Source organism: Pecten maximus, chromosome 4 (assembly GCF_902652985.1).
Source record: "Pecten maximus chromosome 4, xPecMax1.1, whole genome shotgun sequence".
Lineage (NCBI taxonomy): Eukaryota > Metazoa > Mollusca > Bivalvia > Pectinida > Pectinidae > Pecten > Pecten maximus.
The window spans coordinates 4020804-4044419 of NC_047018.1; the positions used below are offsets into that span (position 1 = coordinate 4020804).

The 23616-nt window shown below is 36.5% G+C and overlaps 1 protein-coding gene across 3 annotated transcripts in view; it reads left to right on the forward strand.

The window, feature by feature from the left end:
- Positions 1-23616, forward strand: part of LOC117325010 (allatostatin-A receptor-like) — a 136979-nt gene that overhangs the window by 99233 nt on the left and 14130 nt on the right. For all 3 annotated transcript variants that reach the window (XM_033880884.1, XM_033880882.1, XM_033880883.1), the window contains exon 3: positions 6719-6840. In XM_033880884.1, the coding sequence (XP_033736775.1) occupies positions 6719-6840 (122 nt within the window). The remainder of the gene's footprint in view (positions 1-6718; positions 6841-23616) is intronic.

Here is a 23616-nt window from a genome sequence, read left to right on the forward strand (position 1 = left end):
CAAAAGTAAAGCTTTTCAGGAACATAACATTATTTCTCTCATGGATGAAAAGCCGAGCATTTCGTAACTCTCCATAGTATACTTACTACTGACATACCGTTATCCCAATGATGATTTGTGTCGGTGTGTGATAGCAAACTACAGAATGTCCCAAGTTCTCTGTGGCCCCAGGCCAGGCACAGTTCTGGTACCAAGGTCAAAGAATAGTCTTACTACCAAGGGACGCGATTACATCAAGACAACACTATGTGATTTCCCTCGCCTGTTATACAAATGTGTACCTTTTCGTCGTCTCATTTATGTAAATCGTTTCGAACGATTGATTCCGTTTGTGATCGAATGAAATGAAGATTTCGTATCTAAAATATAACTAGCATTGTATGATCAGCCACCATAAGCTTGGCGCTTTTAATTCTGAATCCATCTCGAGTCGAGCATTCGTGTACAATCATGGCTTTTCTGATAATTGATGTCAAATGAATATTGTATTTTTCTGAGGAAAACCCACAAACCATTTTTAACTTAATTATAAGACTATTTCAAGATTATGTAAGTCAGATATATGTTTTATAAGCTTATTGTAAGATATCTAATCCAGTTTAACGTAATATAAGCTGTGGGCTAAGACATCAGATTCAAGTATACGTTTTATAAGCTGAGGTTTTTTTAGCTACATATATGGTGGAAGACATTTATGTTAATTATATATTTTGTAAGCTATGGTGTAAGACATCTAAGTTAGTTATACTTTTTGTAAGCTACACGTGTCTTGTAAGACATCTAAGTCAGTTATACGTTTTGTAAGCTACGTGTGTCTTATAAGACATCTAAGTCAGTTATACGTTTTGTAAGCAATATGTGTCTTGTAAGACATTTATTGTCCACACTTAGATATGTCCCATATATACATTTATGTACATATACATATCAAAAAGTGCAGATCACAAGCTCCGCTGAATCTCCCACTGTGGCTAGAAAGAAAGCGTTACTATATAAAATCCGTAAACTTAGTACTGTCTGATGACTACATTCTGTACACGGTCTGATGACTACATTCTGTACACGGTCTGATGACTACATTCTGTACACGGTCTGATGACTACATTCTGTACACGGTCTGATGACTACATTCTGTACACGGTCTGATGACTACATTCTGTACACGGTCTGATGACTACATTCTGTACACGGTCTGATGGCTACATTCTGTACACGGTCTGATGGCTACATTCTGTACACGGTCTGATGACTACATTCTGTACACGGTCTGATGACTACATTCTGTACACGGTCTGATGACTACATTCTGTACACGGTCTGATGGCTACATTCTGTACACGGTCTGATGACTACATTCTGTACACGGTCTGATGACTACATTATGTACACGGTCTGATGGCTACATTCTGTACACGGTCTGATGACTACATTCTGTACACGGTCTGATGACTACATTCTGTACACGGTCTGATGGCTACATTCTGTACACGGTCTGATGACTACATTCTGTACACGGTAGGACCATTTATGTAAGAACACCCAATGCAGACATACAGGATAAACACCTAGTTAAGAAAATGAAAAGTCGTCTTCAAGTAAACAACAACGTGGCACGGCAGATACGTAAGCTTATGTTGTCAGGAGCCATGATTGGCTGTGGCACAAGGTCATTGACAGAACAATGTATTGAAATATAAAAGGGGGTTAACTCATCTTTATGTGACAAATTTCCATATTTTGTTTAAAAATCCCCCTCCCCCTTCGAAAACTAAAATTGGATTCTTCCTGTTACCGCGTAATTTTTACTGAGAATTATAGCATTTTTTGTTTTAGCCTAGATACTGAGAAAATAATTGCAATTCACAGTAGCTTTGTCGCAAAGTTCACTCATGTCAATATTCATGGCAATCGGTTCTATATTTCCTGACATCGTCGTACCCTTTATTCGATATCTTCTAATGTAAAATATAAATAACATAAACATGCTTTTTGGCCACTTTGGAAACATTTCTTTTCATTTGATATCTACAAAAAAATGTCTACACGATTACACATAATTAAGTATTGTAGCAATGACATTACAAACAGCGATTAGCGGCTACCACTGGGATTACAACAAATAAAAAACTGCTTAATTCACTTCGATGTTTACCCGGAAAGCACGAGCCAATACAGGGAACCACCAAATGCTGCTCAAAATAGGCATTGAAAGGGAAGCTTGAGATTCAGCATGTCCACATTTTTTCACAAATTATATTCGTCGAAAAGCAAATTCAATCCAAGCGAAAAAATAATATAATGAGATAACAATGAGAAAAACGATTATTCGTATTTCTCTTACATTTTTTTATGTGTTGATATTCTCCGACACAACGATAAACAGTAATGCATAATGTCGCGATGACGTAATTCCATGAAGAACTCTTTTGTTCGAATGGGCTGAAATAGTATGTACCCTCATTATCACTGATGCCGAGAAGGGCGATAAGTTTTGCCAATCAAAAACCATACAGGATGACTGCACATTCCCTGTGACATCAACATACCATTACCTAATGTGATAAATTATCCTGTAGAACGTGCTGTCCGATTTCCTGATCAGGCGTTCACGAGCTGATCTTCCTCTCGTTATTTCTATATCCATCATTGTAGCTCCATTGATAAAGCTTATAACATAGGAATTCCATAGAACCTTTACGTCAATACATGTTACCACTGCTCAGCATAACCAGTGCATTATATCGTCTGGTAATGCAAGAGGAGTTTGACATTAGTTTAACTGTTATACCAAGACTCGGCAATGATAATTTCACTCCAAAGAACGTGACTCTTTCTGCTCGACTGCTAAGCTTTACTTATCTCCTTCTAATCTACATTTTTGAATGAATTGCATTGATTCTCTTTCTGATCCATGAATGGCTTTCCATCCTCTTTCTAATCTATGAATGGCATTCCATCCTCTTTCTAATCTATGAATGGCATTCCATCTTCTTTCTAATCCATGAAAGGTATTTGGACCACTTTCTAATCCATGAATGGTATTCGGTCCTCTTTCTATTCCCTGAATGTTATTAGTCCTCTTTTTAATTAGTTATTCTTTCTCCGATGCATAAGAGGGAACAGAGGTGTGGTTCGGTTCCTTTTTACGTTTGTGTGTGTTTTGTAGGGTATATTTTAAGTAAGATTTACAAAACGGACGAGGTATAAGTCAATTTAAACAAAACTTAATTCACTACATGGACGGTTTCCTAATTTTCACATTCTTACATTAATTATATGCATGCGTATTATATAGATATGGCTGCTTGTTACTCGAAAATCGAAGATCTTTTTTATTTATTATTTATCATGATGCTATGGTTTTCGTCCCTGACACTGATTGTTTGTCCTCTTACTCCCAAAATTTGACATATGCTTGTTTCTGTAGCGATCCCGTGCCAGTGTGGAGCGACTCGTATTTATTAATGGTTAACCATCATATGTAAGTAACACAAGTACTCTTATATCGTACATATCGGGTTTAATGCACTGTCTGGTGGACGGAAATGATAGAATTACAAATCAGAGGGAAACCTACTTTAAACCCGGAATTCTCATATGTGGAAACCTAATATGTAATAATAAGACTAATGAATAAGCTTGATGTTACTTCGGTGGTACGAGATCAATACACGGGGCGTTAGATTACAAAGGAAGTTTCTTAAAAAAAATATTTCAAACTTTAAAAAGTATGTAGACCTGACATGGATATTTTGCGTGTGAAAAACTCCGACCCACCCCAGTCTGTGTGTAAATAATGCCATTCAACGCGTCCCGAAAAAATACATATACATGTATGAGAAAAAGGCATTTTTTTAACCCACATCGAAAATACATGTATTGGTGAAAAGCCCTCTGCAACAATACCCCGAAAGATAAAAAAAAATAAATCTGTGTATGTGAAAAACCGCCTCAACACCAACCCCGAGAGACACAAAATCTGTATGCATGAATAACCTTCTCCAACCCAAACCCGAAGGTAAAACAAAATCTGTATTTGTGAATACCACCTCTACAATCCCGACAGAAATCAAAATCAGTACGTTTGAATAACCGCCTCTAAAACAACCCACAAAGAAGACTAAATCTGTGTGTCTGAATAACTGCGTTAACATCAACTCTGAAAGAATACAAAACCTGTGTGTGTCACTAGCCCTTCTACTCCACCCTTGAGAAAGAAAACAGAATATACGTGTGGGTGTGTGTGTGTGTGTGTGTGTGTGTGTGTATGTGAATCCCCTTCGCACATAGCATACATACATGTATGAAACATGGGGATACGATATCAATAAATGTACAGATAATGTAAAGATATTTGTCAGATATAATAAGGAATCTTCTGCGTCACGTAGAAGTTTACCAATAATTGATCGGCTTGTTATTTCCAAAGCACAATTACCGGAACTTGGAAGGTCAGCTGTTTTTTTTATTGTAGCAAAAAGGGTTTTTAAAAACTAGTACAAAATAGCAAAGTATACTTTTTCTTCCCGGAAAACAGCGGTTGACATGACCTAGTTCTTAAAACCTTTGGTAATTTTACAAAAGCTTTTCTCGTGCCCCGATAAAACAAGTGTGATGAATATTCCCAAGATGGCTTGGTGCAGTGTATGTAGCATTACCGGTATTGAGAAACGTCTTTTATTAGTAGACACCAACAGTGTAGATATTGGTTGTATAATCACCATTCGATCTTTATACGATGTGATTTATTTACGATAGCGCTCGTAATATTGTACCAAAACTAACTTCAAATAACACTGAGAGTTGATACAGATCACCGACATCTCTAGTATACCTCGGCTGTCTACATAGTGACGTTAATTTCCCCAAATTCCCAGATAGTGAAAAAGAACAGTTTGTAATGCAATGATTCATTCTCCTCAGGAGCAATTGATTCTGCAGTAGTAATTGACATTGTAAAATCTGTTAAAATAATCTAAATCGTTCGATTGTCATCTAAATAATGTGTCAATTTGTGAGTTCTACATTTACAACATAGATTCCCAAAGTACTTTCATTGGCAATGCAAAGAACCACGACAGTAGAATCTTACGATCTCCGAAATCTAGCCGACGCCATCAATTAAAACGGCCTATATTCTGGTAACCATTAACACGTTTAGGCAATTAAGATTCCCTTGTGACTATCATGGTATTAAGTATTGCTTCCTAACCAGGATATTGGCTATCTTCATAATCCCAAAATTGATTACAAATCCTGCATGTAGATTTCCGGGGGACCAAATTAATTCTACAGTGCATCTGTTGCGGTGTACGATATTTATCATTTGTTACTGTGTAGGGCACGATGTACTCTGTTGACATGTTACGAAGCTATTACCAGAATAGAGACTTGTCTCCTCTGTATCTGAGACGTGCTCTAGAGACATTGTATACTGTTGTTCGTCTGCATTTCTTTTGTTGAGAGAGGGGGATCTTCAATTCCTCACATATCCATAGGGAGGTCTGTCTGTACAACCCCTTCTTAAGAGGGGAGGAGTACCTAAATACCTCACCTAGCCATTGCGAGAAGGTTCGTCTGTCCTACATCCTCTGTTAAGAGGGAGGGTACATTAATATGCAACCTAGCCATTTGTAGAAGGTATGTCTGTACAACCCCTCGTTGAGAGGGAGGGTACATCAATACCTCACCGATCCATTTGGAGAAGGTCTGTTTGTACGTCCTTTGTTAAGAGGGAGGGTACATCAATACCTCACCGATCCATTTGGAGAAGGTCTGTCTGTACTTCCTTTGTTAAGAGGGAGGGTACATTAATACGCCACCTAGCCACTGGGAGAACATCTGTCTGTACATCCCCTTGTTGAGAGGCCGGGTACATCAATACCTCACCTAGCCATTGAGGGAAGGCAAACTAACCATACCGGAAGTACAATACGGACATTTCAAATAATACACAACAATGGATGCTGTACCATCAGTGATCCCATATTGTCACATGACTGGTTTGAAGTAACAGAACTATATCTACATATATTAAATAATTGACGAAGTTACTGAGCGAGGACGATACAAGTCTATAAAGAGTAAGAGTGTCCTCATATTGAATCCAATGAGACTGAAATGTACATTCATTCGAGAGATCACAATTACGAGTCAGTTTTAGGACAATCACAAATAATTTATAAAGTTGGTTATGAAGTAGAGTAAAGACGTCGAACATCACGTTTTAGTAGCAGATTAGCAGCTATCAATTCCCTCAATAAAATGAAGACTCAAAGGCTCATCGTGAATAGAGAGATCGATTGCCAATGACCGACGGGTTACTATTAAGCAAAGAAAGGAAATACTAAGTAATTATAGTAACTAGAAGTTGTTGGTGTCAGTACGTAAAATACGTCCGTATAAAGAATAAAGGATCGGCAAGGCCAAACATCAACTTCAGATCGAGATGACACAAACCACTTCACTCAAATAAACCAGTGAGCCAATTACAATCATATTCACCTATTATGCCAAGCAATCTTTTCTACTTAAAAACCCGATATAAAGTAATGTAACATCTGGATTCACTTTTGTTTTTGAAATCTAGACAAAAATAGGCATTCGATTCGATATTTATTGATTACACAATTCTATAACTGCTTACTCCACTATCTACTATTAGGTTTCAGACAGAGATTTGCGTGACATATCAAATTGTTTTTTGTTCTGTTTCTAGGGTGTGACGTTTTTCTCGTACAGTTGGCGTCTTGGTGCGTTTCTGTGTAAAGCATACGTTTATGTCCAAAACGTGTCCGTGATATGTTCTGTGATGACTCTCACAGTCATGAGCGTGGAACGGTAAGTGTCCTTGTGTTGTTGAGTATATTGTCATACAATATAAAACTTATAAATAAGACATATATCCAGTAGTCTACCATACAACATAACACCCCAAACTAGAGATATCTAGTTGTCTACCATACAACATAACACCCCAAACTAGACATATCCATTAGTCTACCATACAACATAACACCCCAAACTAGAGATATCTAGTTGTCTACCATACAACATAACACCCCAAACTAGACATGTCCATTCAATTTTCAATTTCACTAAATTTTATTCGATAAAGAAAAGGATTTAACAACAGGCATATGCCTATATAAGTTATCTCCTTGTAACAAGGTGTATATACATATATAATTATATAAAATTGCTAATTTAATAGAACTAAGTAATTCCAATGCAATAAAGATATTACTTAGTACATATATAATATAATATGGTATGAATATGTAATTTGAGTAGTAAGGACAATTCTATGATTATTATTAATAAAAGTTGGCTTGTCTTAAATGTATTTTCAATTTGTATAAATTTTGGAGGATTTAGAATACATTATCCAAGACATAATCCATCCACCCATGGGATACAGACCTAAAAAGTCCATACTGGCTTACTAGCCATTGGTCATCCACCCATGATTTTTTGGATTAAGTCATGGATACTATATTCAGTCATGGACAAATATATTGTAGAATATGGAAGAAAAGAAATTTAGTAGAATGGTATTAGTGGACTGATATTGTCCTTACTTATTTCATAATCAATTGATTTGATTCAGAGCTATGTAATATTTCATATGTAATACTTGGAATATATTATTATAATATGTTAAGTATTACAAATTTCATGCCAATCAGAAAAAAGGGGGTAGGGGTAGGTGACCATATATAGGGCTTAATAAGGAAAGAAAGAAATTGCAGATCGCAGAACAATAATGGGGTTTAATCTATAGTAAAAATCTATTGGTGGCTCTAATGAACTCAATGACATTATCAAATATATTTAAGTTAGTTAGTTTATTACAAGTTTCACAGCCAGACAAAAATATATTTAAATTATAATGATTATGATGATAAAAATGTTCTACTGTTTCATGGGCGTTTCCACATGTACATACTGGAGATTCAGAAAGATGATCTCTGTGTAAGTCAGAGTTAAGATTACTCACATTATTTCTTAATTGACAAAGAAGTACATTGTTTTTCCTGGTACCAGCATTAAAATAGGCATAATTAATATTTTCGAATCTGATGTCACTTAAATGCATATTTAAAAGTTTTTTAAACTGATAAATTGATGTAATACTGGTAAGGTCACACCTTGCTGCAAGTTCATTATAATCTTTCAATGTGGCTGGAATAAAACTTTTTGCGTAGATATTGGTTCTGCATAATGGAATAGTAAACATTCTATCATTACGTAATAAATATGGATTTGCATTAGTAAAGTATGGCTCAATTAATTCATTCAGATAAGTTGGTGAAGTTCCACAGAGAATTTTGTAAAGGAGTATTAATCTATGTTTTTTCCGTCTTGCAGCAAGGGTGTCCCAACCAAGTCCACAGTAAAGTTTATAATGAGAGGTTCCCTTACGCAGTCCTGTAATAATACGGGCAGCTTCTATTTGTATTGATTCAAGAAGTTTTGCTTCTTCTTGCGTACAGTTATCAAAAATAATATCACCATACTCTAAAATGGGTCTAATATAAGAAGTATATAAAGTAACTAAGGTTTTTCGACTCATTTTATATTTTACTGACTTTAGTAAATTAAGACGTGTATATGCTTTATTATAGATATAGTCAATGTGATGATGCCATTTACCATTTACCATCTGCAGAGAAAAATACACCAAGGTGTTTATGTGATGTAACATTAGATACGATTTCATTTTGAAATAAAACATCAGGACTAATTATATTCCTTTTACGACTAAAAGTTAATGATTCAGTTTTATTTGGATTAAACTTAATGTCCCATTTTTGGACCATACATCAACATTTACTAAGTCAGTAGATAGACTGTTGGCAGCATCTAATGGAGTGGTATGTATTACTCTAAAGAGAGATGTGTCATCTGCAAATAATCTTTTTTCATTAGTTATACATTCAGTGATATCATTGATGTAAATAAGAAATAGAAAAGGGCCGAGGACTGATCCCTGGGGGACACCAGCACTTACCTGACATGGTGATGAACAGAAACCTTCTGTCATGACCTTATGTTTACGGTTTAAAAGATAATCCTTAAACCAATTAAGGAGCTTACCTTTGATGCCATACATGTCAAGTTTAAATAGTAAACCAGGATGCCAGACTCGATCAAATGCTTTGCTAACATCACAGAATATTGATCTAATTTCAAGTCCTTCATCTAATTTTTGAATAATTGTATTATACAATGATAGTAGTTAGTTGACAGTAGAATCACCTGGGATAAATCCAGACTGATATTGTGTAATAATTTCATATTGTATTAAGTGATTATATAAATGTTTAAAAACAATTTTTTTTCTAATATCTTACTAAAGCAACATGTGATAGAAATAGGACGATAGTTGGATACATCGCATGTACATGTCCATTAGTCTACCATACAACATAACACCACAAACTAGACATATCCAGTAGTCAACCATATACGATATATTTACGGTAGGTTTATACATAAATGTAAGATTAGCTGTACTGAAACGATACACTCCAAGAAAGCTAATCAATGCGAACGATTATTATACAGTAATAAATGTGTTGGATATATCTTGTAACCACCACTAGTACTTCTACCGTCGGATTACACCTCCCTGATATGTTTCATTTTATTTCGACAGTGACGGAAAACAACTGTCCATTTAATTTTAGTAAATTGGTTATATAAGGAACTATTTTATAATCTCATTAAAAAAAATGAATGCATGATATTGTTTGTGAATTTTTATCATTATGTCTGTCAAGTTTGTTTGAAGTACCGAAACTTCTATTTCCAAGCACTCGCTTTGCATATTCTCTATACTCGTGTGTGGACGATGATATACGGTGATAGAAGTAGTGAGTAACTGGATAATATCAGATTTTCTAGTATATTCTAGTTAAGTTATATACCAGGCGGGCAAGATGGCGACGGACATCAAGTTCATGTTCGTCAGTCAGATCAGAAAGATTTGCCCAGAGTCTCCAACAGACTGTATGAATTTTTAGGTGGTCGTGATTTCGGACATATCACGTGACTGCCTACCTTATCACCCACCTCATTAAACGATACTCTAGCTATCTAATCACATGTCTAATTATTGACCACTCTGACGTAGAAAGGGTTTAATAAACACCAACGGTCTGCCCCGCACGTACGAAACATGTGAATGTTTTGGTTCCCCCAGGAACCCACAAATTGACCATGGCTCATATACAGTGAAATGAATGCCACACTAATGACTTGTTTAGAACCATTTAACGTTACGTACAATAATGTAAATGAGCAGTAGTACAAAGCCATACATATGAATATCCACGAGTGTATCACAGGCTATGTAAACAGGCATATCTATTTTGAGTAAACTCTTGGTGTAGTATATTCCCCATTGCGATACTCGCAGTGTTCGATACAGGCCTAACATTAGGTAACATTATTTTTGATATTAGTTTTCCACTTTTCCACTGGACAATACCATTGGAGTTGTTACCTTCAAACCATGCGTTCCTGGTTGCCATTATCTGTAGTTTGTTGACAATATTATACTTATAGACAATAATACATGGACATGGGGAAAACTACCCTTTGCGTGTCAGACTTTGTTGTTTGTTTTTTTTCACACTTGTACATGACTTGACTAATAAAATAATTTACCAGGTCAGGACACAATTCAATGCATTTCATTACTTTGGCTTGACAACGAATCAGTTTTGTACAAAAATATTACATCATATTGTTCAAAATACAAAGGATAACATATGCACATGAACATATACATATCACATAAGGTACATAATATAAGATCACTCTATATCGTCACACACATATATGGCCATACTTACTACTTTTAGCGAATAGTTTTACCGCTATGAATATATATATAACGTACTATCGATTTTACAATATAGTTTAACACTTATTTTATGTTTCTATGTTTATTTGCCCTTACAATGAATTCACCTAAGCTATGGAGTTCCTTTATCTTATTTGAATTCAGTAAATTTAAAGCTTTAAAGATCGATGTTTTATACCAGTAATACTGTTTGACAATTATCCTCCTTCAATATGAATTCTTAGGACATACAAGTAAAAAGTGAAATTCATCCTCAATCTCGTTTTGTGTACAATTGTTACAAATTCTATTATCCCTAACAATATTTCTACTTCTACCAACTTCTATAGTAAGATTATGTGCAGACAAACGTAGCTTAGTTACTGCAATTCCATGTTGTTTATGTAATGATTAAGTTAAGCAATATTGTAAAGTGATATCGTTTATTAGATGCTTATGTAAATCACATCTACTGGAAATATTTAAAGAATTAAATATGGTTTGCTTAGCCTGATCTTCTAGACGCTGTTTGATCAAGGGTACATGTAACAAACTGATGCCGGAAGGAGCATATCTCGTCCACATAAAACCCTATCCAAGTTCAAAAGATTTTTGTTTTACAAACACCAGCAAACTGAATTAAGGATATATTGGTAGTTTCTAGTGACACAAAAAAATATTTAAAATACAATTATCATGATTTGATAATATAAACCAATATCTATCATTCTAAAAATACTCTCATTTGCCAATGGCAATCGACCTAATTCAACATAAACCATAGCATTACAGATATATTTTTTGACAACAAATATATTTTTACAAAATCTTTTCTATCACTGTGCCATTAGACCTCCCCCATATTCACAAGAATGATTTAAAACACTTCCAACAAATGTATCGAAAAGGTCGAACAATGTCTTAATATTTAGTTAGACGCGGTTACATTTAGACATTAAAGCGAAAAGTGCGATACTGCCCCGATGAGCTACATTATCTACACAGGGCACCAAGATAACAAAAAATGTCTTTGATCTCGCTGTTACTATCATTGTATTTCCAGTATTCATGGTCTTTTTACATCATTTCTAAAACAGATATTTTGGTTTTATCCGTACCACCAATAGTTTCAATTTTTTGGGGTAAGTTATCTGAAAGATCTTAAAGACCTTCGATTGATTCAGAAATCAAATCTAAATCATCTGCATACAAAAGCAGAAAGAATCTAAGTTCTCCAAAGTCGTAATTGGTGGCACCATTCACAATATAACTATTTTCAAAATCATTGATAAGTAAAGAAAAAGTAAAGTGGCATATTGCACTGATCCGGAATTGCTTTTGAAATAATTTGAGCATCTGCCGTTAAATTATACAAATAACTTCAACAAGGAATGAATGGGTTTATTGCTGTCTCTAGAAATTTACCTCTGATTCCCAGCTTTGATAATTTATGCCACAGTCTAACCCATCAACATTATCAAATGCCTTCCGGAAATCAACAAAACAGCAATATAATCTCTTTTTTCTGCCAAAGTTTTTGAAATAATTGATTGCTAAGAAAAGATAACGTCCAAAGTACTAACTCAAGGACGAAAATCAAAATAGGGCATCAGTTATCTAAGAGACGTTTATTAGTATAGTGATACAAAGTTTACATAGACAACTTAGTAAACGTATATGCCTCTTATGTTATTTGGGTCAGTACATACACCTAGTTTACATATATATACAGGTACAATAATTGCAGATGACCATTCACCTTGTGATACATCCTGAATATATTATATTGTTGAATAGTAAATGTAAAACTGGAAGTAAAAACAAATTTCCCTCAATATAACATTTATCTAACAATCCGTCTGGACCATGGGATATTTTTTTCATTTTTTAAGATTGATTATTGCTTTTTTACTACCTGGTGTGAAAGCGGATTATCTAATTTGTCAAATAAAACACTGGTTTATGACAGATGGCGGTTGATGATAACCGTTCGAAAGTTTATTGGTCGTCGTCATAATGTTAGTTCCCTATTTGAATTTAATTTTGACGTATATAACGCTTTTTAATTCCCGCTGATAGGCTCCGTGTGAATGTTCTTTTGTTTACATTTTACACACGCTTTATAGATTTTGAGAGAATATTCGTCTCGTTAACTAGTCAGCATTCTATTGATGTCCTGGGTCTCTTTTTTTAGATACATAAATCAATTCAATGAAATGATATAATTTCTGTTTGAAATCCTCTTTCTTGGATTGGTGGCAATGCTATTCAGCAGACAAGCAACATACAAATGCCAATGGGAGTGAGTTGTACTTCTCTCTTGGTCGACTTGTGTTGGCTTTTATACCAATCTGATTTATCGAAGAGCGCACGAGCACATCAAACAAAACAACTTAAATATTTATGTGCCACATCCATATGTCGTGAACGTGTCGTCTAGGATGAACAATGCCGGCTCTTTTGCGCCAGATACTTACCTCGGTCTTGTATATATTGTCGACCTACAAACAGGTGTAAGCTTAATGAAAATGTACGACTTCTATGATTAATCTAGAAAGCACGGTATATTTTATTTACCATTTGGTAAATAAGTTTAAAATCTCTCACTAACAAAATAAGTCCCCAATAAAGAGAAAATGGTTATTTTCATAGGTGTTTGGGGCAATATCATAACACTATGTTTAACCATAACTCTATCGCATCGTATCATAAATGTTTGAAAGCAGCGTCACAGTTTGCAATAAATATTTGATACATATATCGGCCGAATCCTCTGCACGTGAGAAATACCGTGAAGCTACCCCGTAATCAAATTGTAGTCTTATGCACATGTTAAGGGCTTCATCGTGTCATATTTCACCTTCAAATTTAATTCTGAAAATTATCAAATTCAATTAAGCTTGCCCAATTTGTATCGAATCGATCTTCTCGTGCACTCGAAGTTAGAAACTAGAGACAATCACTTTTAGGACGTCAAGCCCCAACCAAAATTTACATCGATAGTATGAAAATCATTTTAATTAAATTTAACTTTGCACAAGAGGTTTCACCATTACCAACGAGAACTTGTCATTCCGCTGTATGATGAAGACACCGCGGAGATAAAACACCACGGCCCTTTAGATTGATAACCAGTACAATAACAAGTCTTACGTCTATTTGCCAGGCACCTTAACAGATTCACCGAGTCAGTTCAGTTATTCCGTAGGCCTTCCAGTCCATAAAGAAAATAACAGCATATGATTATGTATCAGTACGTCATACGAATACATGTAAAAAGGAGAGTAATCAATGTAATAGTGTCATATAAAGTGTAGTAATAATAATATATTGTAAATAAAATTATAAGTCAATTCAATTCAATTCAAAAATAGGTTACTATTATTCCAAATATATACAAATACATGTTCAATATACATACAATCAATAAACCTAATTATATTAGAAATTTAAATATTATTTATGTATATTATTATCATTTGTTAAGTTTTTTAAATATTTATATATATGAAATAATAGGATCAGACAACAGGATTACCCTATATAAGTCTTTTCCATAGACCGGTTCCAGATAGGTATAATAATTATACATAGTCTAAACAGCACACCTTTCACACTCACTTCCACACAATTTCATAAAATTATAAGTAGTGGATCAATCTCAAATACTAAATTATTGTGACTATTGCCATATCTAAACATCGTTAAATGTAATTGATATAAACATGTAGACCAGTACAAAACATAATTCTTTGATTCATTTTAATCTTAAAAACCAGAAACAACTATTGTATCGAGTAGTTAATAGTAAATTTAAATCGATTCCAGGAAAGTGACGTAGAAAATTAACCTAACAAAATGTACATATCAAAACATACAGTAGGTATTATTAGTGTTACGTGTTAGATATGCTCTGTACTGCATTATACTATAAGAACAATTGAGTTTTCAATTACGCCTTTTGTATGCTAGAAATTGGATAATTCTTTTTACATTATCAACACATAGAAGCTTACTTAACTTCAAAACAGATGGTCTTTAATAATCCTTTTTATAACCTTAACCTTAAATCTTTATAAAACGGAAATGTCAGAATAAAATGGAATTCTTCTTCATTTTTAGCTCACCTGGACCGAAGGTCCGGTGAACTTATGCCATGGCGCGGCGTCCGTCGTCCGTCGTCCGTCCGTCCGTCAACATTTGCTTCAAATCGCTACTAGTCAAAAAGTTCTTATTGGATTTTGACCAAATTTGGCCAGAAACATCCTTGGCAGAACGGGAACAGATTTTGCATAAATGGTGACTCTAACCCCCGAGGGGCCAAAGGGGCGGGGCCCAATAGGGGAAATAGAGGTAATTCCTTTAAATCGCTACTAGTCATAAAGTTATAAATGGATTTGAACCCAATTTGGTCAGAAACATCCTTGGGGAAAGGGGAACAGATTTTGCATAAATGGTGACTCTGACCTCAAAGGGGCCAAAGGGGCGGGGCCAAATATGGGAAATAGAGGTAATTCCTCTAAATCGCTACTTGTCATAAAGTTATGAATGGATTTGAACCCAATTTGGTCAGAAACATCCTTGGGGGAAGGGGAAGAGATTTTGCATAAATGGTGGCTCTGACTCTGGAGGGGCCAAAGGGGCGGGGCCCAATAGGGGAAATAGAGGTAATTCCTTTGAATCACTACTAGTCATAAAGTTATGAATGGATTTGAACCCAATTTGGTCCGAAACATCCTTGGGGGAAGGGGAACAGATTTTGCATAAATGGTGGCTCTGACCCCGGAGGGGCCAAAGGGGCGGGGCCCAATAGGGGAAATAGAGGTAATTCCTTTTAATCGCTACTTGTCATAAAGTTATGAATGGATTTGAACCCAATTTGGTCAGAGATATCTTTGGGGGAAGGGGAACAGATTTTGCATAAATGGTGGCTCTGACCCCAAAGGGGCTAAAAGGGCGCGGCCCAATAAGGGAAATAGAGGTAATTGCTTTAAATCGCTACTTGTTTGGGGCCGCGGTGGCCGAGTGGTTAAGGTGTCCCGACACTTTAACACTAGCCCTCCACCTCTGGGTTGCGAGTTCGAAACCTACGTGGGGCAGTTGCCAGGTACTGACCGTAGGTCGGTGGTTTTTCTCCGGGTACTCCGGCTTTCCTCCACCTCCAAACCTGGCACGTCCTTAAATGACCCTGGCTGTTAGTAGGACGTTAAACAAAACAAACAAACAAAAAAAAAAAAAAAAAAATCTTTGGGGGAAGGGGAACAGATTTTGCATAAATGGTGGCTCTGACCCCAAAGGGGCTAAAAGGGCGCGGCCCAATAAGGGAAATAGAGGTAATTGCTTTAAATCGCTACTTGTCATAAAGTTATGAATGGATTTGAACCCAATTTGGTCAGAAACTTCCTTGGAGGAAGAGGAACCTATTTTGCATAAATGGTGACACTGACCCCCAAGGGGCCATAGGGGCGGGGCCAAATAGGGGAAATAGAGTTAATTCCTTTAAATTGCTACTAGTCATAAAGTTATGAATGGATTTGAACCCAATTTGGTCAGAAACATCCTTGGGGGAAGAGGACCAGATTTTGCATAAATGGTGACTCTGACCCCGGAGGGGCCAAAAGGGCAGGGCCCAGTGGGGGAAATAGAGGTAATTCCTTTAAATCGCTACTTGTCATAAAGTTATGAATGGATTTGAACCCAAATTGGTCAGAAACATCCTTTGGGGGAAGGGGAATAGATTTTGCATAAATGGTGGCTCTGACCCCAAAGGGGCTAAAGGGGCGGGGCCCAATAGGGGAAATAGAGGTAATTCCTTTGAATCGCTACTAGTCATAAAGTTATGAATGGATTTGAACCCAATTCGGTCCGAAACATCTTTTTTATAACCTTAACCTTAAATCTTTATAAAACGGACATGTCAGAATAAAATGGAATTCTTCTTCATTTTTAGCTCACCTGGACCGAAGGTCCGGTGAACTTATGCCATGGCGCGGCGTCCGTCGTCCGTCGTCCGTCCGTCCGTCAACATTTGCTTCAAATCGCTACTAGTCAAAAAGTTCTTATTGGATTTTGACCAAATTTGGCCAGAAACATCCTTGGCAGAACGGGAACAGATTTTGCATAAATGGTGGCTCTGACCCCGGAGGGGCCAAATGGGTGGGGCCCAATAAGAGAAATAGAGGTAATTCCTTTAAATTGCTACTAGTCATACAGTTATGAATGGATTTGAACCCAATTCGGTCCGAAACATCCTTGGGGGAAGGGGGAAGAGATTTTGCATAAATGGTGATTCTGACCCTAAAGGGGCCAAAAAGGCGGGGCCCAGTGGGGGAAATAGAGGTAATTCCTTTGAATCGCTACTAGTCATAAAGTTATGAATGGATTTGAACCCAATTTGGTCAGAAACAGGGGAACAGATTTTGCATAAATGGTCACTCTGACCCCCGAAGGGCCAAAGGGGCTGGGCCCAATAGTTGAAATAGAGGTAATTCCTTTAAATCGCTACTAGTCATAAAGTGATGAATGCATGTTCTATAAACAATTCTTGAGGTCTTTCAGACCTTAGAGAGTCTGGACTTCATTACTCTTTAGAGCAGTTTGGATTCCCACACTATAACCATATATAGCATTGTTAGAGTTTTACAAATAAAACAAATTGAATATGAACATTATTTTGACAATTGGTCTAATCCAACCAGGTGAGCGATACAGGCCCCATGGGCCTCTTGTTGTAGGTTACATTTGTTGCATATTTTGTTTCTACGCAGAATGTTGTGGTATTTACCATCTTCAATATTTAATTTGTGACATGACAATTTAATTAAAATCTAGATGGCCATTCTCACTACGTTATATGAACATCTAACGAAATCGCATAAGTTGTCACCGCCCATTCGTCACATCATGCGTATGAAGCTGACCATTTGGGTAAACCATATATATAGCTATATGCTTCGTTGGACGAAATGACTTGAAAGAGATTGACACATTATGCAAGCTATGCACTCTACTCGTGCTCTTTCGCACATACGAAATTCACTTCCAGGATTCTGTAAGTAGTAATTTGATAGGTTAATTCAAATGGTCATCCTGACGTGACCCGTTATGGTGTGTTGTTAGATGTCCATGTAACCAAGTAAGAATGACCATTTAGATTTCAATTAGATTAGGTTTACGAAGATAAAATTGGTCACAATAATTATCTATCAAATTTGTGTATGATAAACCTTTCGGGAAGGCAAATGCCTTTGCTAGTATATTTTACTTAGTAATATCAATCAATGTCTGTTTTGTTATTTGAAAAGCGAAGTTTTCAGGAACGAAAGTGTCAAACGTATATTCGAGCCCTAGCAATGCTAATTCATTTTGAATATTACTCATCTCCGTTAGCTCATTATAACAAGTTTTTTACAATTAAGTTATCCGTTTTATGAAGCTTGAACCACTATTTAAACACTCATACTTTCCTAACAACATATACAGGTTAACAACCCAATTCAGAATATACTCGTAAATTGTCTAACCTTTAGTATTCTCTTACACAAATTTAAGTGTGCACTTTTTAACTTCTAACATGTGAATAAAAAACTGAGCAGTACGTTTCTACGTTCAAGCAATGATTCTTAAAGGGATATGCTAAACAAGCCAATGCCTTTTAACCTTGTTCTGCAAGATTTTTCTGTGTTTTTGTAAACTTGTAATTAAAAAACATACCCAAGTATTTGTAATATTTTCTAGATTCGGATTGGTGTATTTCCATGATTCATTACTTATGTTCTCATCCCTTCTAAATACACAGATAAGTTTCGTCTTTTCGACATCAACCTCCAGTTTCCAATTTCTAGAATAATCAGATAAGGAATTGAACATTCATTGCAAACCTTCTGGACTGTCAGCAAATAGGACCGTGTCTTCAGCAATCATCAACAAGAAAAGAATAAGCTAGGATATTTATCATTAATCAAATTCATTTCAAAATCATTAACATATATTGAGTACAGAACCGGTGACAATATTTCCTCTTGAAAGAGTCCCGTTCTGTTCGGGAAGTTTTTATGCTGTCACATTTTTGTGTAATGAAAATATGATTTTTAAATATTTTCCCCGATCCAGCAAAGACTTAATCAGATTCTCAGTGTAGCTTTCTCACGATACGTTCATAAAAAAACATTTCTTTTGTATTGATTTGTACACATAGTATTGATTAGCACATACTATCACTAGAATCGGCATTTAATTAACATTGCGTGTGTATTCTGTATCAAACGTCAACGAGAGTCTACCTTGTTCGTCAGACAGGACGCAAGTTCAGTTTCATGACCGACTATCATAGAAATAACTGTTAATTCCTGATCATTTCTAATATATAATATAATTGTCTAATAATAGTCTAATATTTGAAATGTGTGGCATGTTCAGTTGTCGTGTAGAATGTTGATATTATAAGTAACAGAGAAATCACATACAAAGAATCAAGAGCACATTCTACCAAAACTATTGGTTACTTTCGATGGTATAACCGACAGTGATCCTATCAGTCATCGTTTTGAAACTAAATCTTAGTAGCGTAAACTATGGTGGCTCGTTAGGGCCAAGTATCAAAGCTCGCATACTCGCACTCTCGACCTTAGGTCGAGAACGCGAGAATGCGAAAACGCGACGGCGAGGGAGCGAAAACGTGAGAATGCGAAAGAGCGAAAACGCGAGAATGCGAAAACTCGACGGCGAGAATGCGAAAACGCGACGGCGAAATCGCGAGATTAATCTCGCACTCGCGCCGTCGCAATTTCGCTCCCTCGCCGTCGAGTTTTCGTATTCTCGCGTTTTCTACCTAAGGTCGAGAGTGCGAGAATGCGAGATTGTGCTTTAACGGCCGCCCTCGCACTCTCGCTCTCTCGCGTAAGGAACATACATAATGATATACATTATGTTGGTTATATATATATATATGCGAGGAAGCGAGAGTGCGAGGGCGTCCGCTAAAGCACAATCTCGCATTCTCGCACTCTCGACCTTAGGTCGAAAACGCGAGAATGCGAAAACTCGACGGCGAGGGAGCGAAATTGCGACGGCGAGAGTGCGAGATTAATCTCGCGTTTTCGCCGTCGCGTTTTCGCATTCTCGCCGTCGAGTTTTCGCATTCTCGCGTTTTCGCTCTTTCGCATTCTCGCGTTTTCGCTCCCTCGCCGTCGCGTTTTCGCATTCTCGCGTTCTCGACCTAAGGTCGAGAGTGCGAGAATGCGAGATTTGATACTTGGCCCTAACGAGCCACCATAGTAAACTCCTTGTCGTGTTCAGACGGCGCTCGTCCGTGACTCCGGCCATAACTGACTGCCGATTTTACGGTTCCGTTCAGGAGGTTCTTTAGTAAAGCTCCAGTACACGTGTGTTGAACGAAGGTCAAGACTTTAAAAGAAATCATATTTTTCGGCATAGCCGTATAATATTCTTTTGGCCCCGGATATGACGCGACAGGTGGCCTTACTGGTCAAGATCAAGTATGTAATTGGTCAATGTAGCGGTAAATGCAAAATGCAATGTGAATAACAACTGAGCAGTACGTTTCTACGTTCAAGCAATGATTCTTAAAGGGAGATGCTAAACAAGCCAATGTCTTTTAACCTTGTTCTGTAAGATCTTTCTGTGTTTTTGTAAACATGTAATTAAAAAACATACCCAAGTATTTGTAATATTTTCTAGATTCGGATTGGTGTATTTCCATGATTCATTACTTATGTTCTCATCCCTTCTAAATACACAGATAAGTTTCGTCTTTTCGACATCAACCTCCAGTTTCCAATTTCTAGAATAATCAGATAAGGAATTGAACATTCATTGCAAACCTTCTGGACTGTCAGCAAATAGGACCGTGTCTTCAGCAATCATCAACAAGAAAAGAATAAGCTAGGATATTTATCATTAATCAAATTCATTTCAAAATCATTAACATATATTGAGTACAGAACCGGTGACAATATTTCCTCTTGAAAGAGTCCCGTTCTGTTTTTATGCTGTCACATTTTTGTGTAATGGAAAGATTATTTTTAAATATTTTCCCCGATCCAGCAAAGACTTAATCAGATTCTCAATGTAGCTTTCTCACGATACGTTCATAAAAAAACATTTATTTTGTATTGATTTGTACACATAGTATTGATTAGCACATAATATCACTAATATATAATATAATTGTCTAATAATAGTCTAATATTTGAAACGTGTGGCATGTTCAGTTGTCGTGTAGAGTGTTGATATTATAAGTAACAGAGAAATCACATGCAATCGTGTTTCCACATACAAAGAACATTTTAACCATACCATACATTCTACCAAAACGATTGGTTACTTTCGTTGGTATGAACCGACAGTGATCCTATCAGTCATCGTTTTGAAACTAAATCTTAGTAGCGTAAACTCCTTGTGTTTAGACGGCGCTCGCCCGTGTCTCCGGCCATAACTGACCGGCGATTTTACGGTTCCGTTCAGGAGGTTTTTAAGTAGAGCTCCAGTACACGTGTGTTGAACGAAGGTCGAGACAAATTTAAAAGAAATATTGTTTAAACTTAGAACTATTACACGCAAAACACAGCGGGAGTAACCCTGTCATCGTGGATCTTTTTGACTTATAGGCGTGTCAGTGTGGACAGTGAGCAGCTACTAGTAGTATACAGTAGCCTTCACGTCACCCTTCATAAATATATTTACTTTTACAGCCTTAGACATTCGAAGTGACAGTGATCGATATTAATATTCGTTATTCGGAACAAGTTGTTCATGTTTAGATAGTTCCTTCACTAATCAGCCAACCGATTTATTCTGACAGCATTGTAATGCTCTACAAAGACTGCCAATAGAATCTGACTGTCTGGCACTATGGTATCTGATACAAACAAATTTTGTTAATACCACTTAATACGACCCTGTTCGCGCCTTTCAAGGACGCATTTTCTCTGTGGTAGATATAGGTTGAGTTCGATTACATATGAATGATGCTTAAGAATTGTAAACAGTATAGGGGCAGTCTAACATGATATTACAGCTAGGCCGTTTTAGATGTAGGATATCACAACTCCACTCAGGCATTAAGTTTTTTCTTAAGTAGCACAGATCATCTATTCTAGTTTTCTGGGTAGTGTTGTCGAACACGCTCGCGTGACCTAAATTCGCTGCTGCCCTCTGGTGAGTGATAGTTAGGATTAGTACATTTCGTATGTTATTGGCTGTCAGAGTTAATATGTCGGGATTTCTAAAGCTGTAGTGCTGTGTAGAAGTGTTCCACTAGATCAGTGTGTCGGGCTGTCACGCTCACACATCAATCCTATAACAATTACTCATACAGACAAGTGGTACCATCCGAATTGTTATTTTTATTGATATCCTAAAAAACAAAGTGTACGTTTCCATGACTACTTTTTGGCACCATTCAAAAACAACGATAAGAGTTGGATTTTGTGACAATTGTATATACAGTTCTGTCAATTTATATCACACTGTCAAAACACAAGGTCCATATTGACACATCGTTAATACACAATGACAGAGCGCACCAAGGTAAATCACACAGGAGTAAAATATATCATAGTGTATATATATTATATTAATTAATGAAACATGACCATGGGTCATCGGAACAATGATGTTTTCATGGATTGAACATACCGCCATGAAACCAGTACATCGAATTACAATGCAGGACCTTTTAATATATTTTAATTTCTGTTTTCTGTTTTCAAAAAGTACATGTAACAATATGGCTGCACCCACCACTTATGTATGATTTGATTGGTCAGAAGACTAATAGAATCTGTCCCTACCTTGGGAACGTGACAAAGAAATCTCAACCCAAGGGGGAATTCATGAACGCCCAACCCGAGGCTTGCCGAGGGATGTACATTCATGAACGTCAAACCTGAGGATTGCCGAGGGTCGGACATTCATGAATATTCCCGAGGGTTGAGATTTCTTTGTCACACTCCCTAGGTAGGGAATGATTATTTTTCTCCCACCTCTTCAAATAATTGCATATCAAATCGGTGGTCAAAGTATGTTTGTAAACAAATGTACATGGTTGGCGCATGAATTTCCTCATTTGAAGAAGTATCCATCACAACCCTAAAATATACATCCCAATATCATTACACAAGAAAACATAGGTCTAAAATTAATTCACAATATTCATTAAAAATATACACTGAAAAAGGTATCAGCGATACTATTCTGGTGTTAACAACAGTACATCTTATAAATTCATAAAACTCTGTGTCTCATACGCATATTTAACATTAAATAATAACGCGGGAACTATTAGTGATGTCACTAAAAATGTACTTCCGTAAGTACTTCCGGTTGAGAAGGTTAGCACGTGCAATCTGTCATACTCTAGGGGTTGACAGAGAAATCACTCACGTCTAAAAATGGAGATAAACCGGTGAACTGTGGGAGAAATCTCTGTCAGACAAAAGCTTTCGAGATCACTCGCCGGCACAGTTGTTTATATGCAGCTTCTACCGAATTTTATTTCTTCAATCTGATTGGCTAAAATTCCGATAAGAAAATGTGACATAGCCAATCGAAAAACCTCTGAAACGAGGATTTTTCACTGAGTTGACCCATGGATGATAAGTGCAACGTAGTGTAATGCAATCAACCGTGGGTGTCAGACGATGACATGAGATAGGGTATTTCAATGTTCTGTTGTTACATGTTAACTCATAAAATATATTGTAAATCAGCCATTCATTTATTCCCTTGACTTTCTCCCCAGA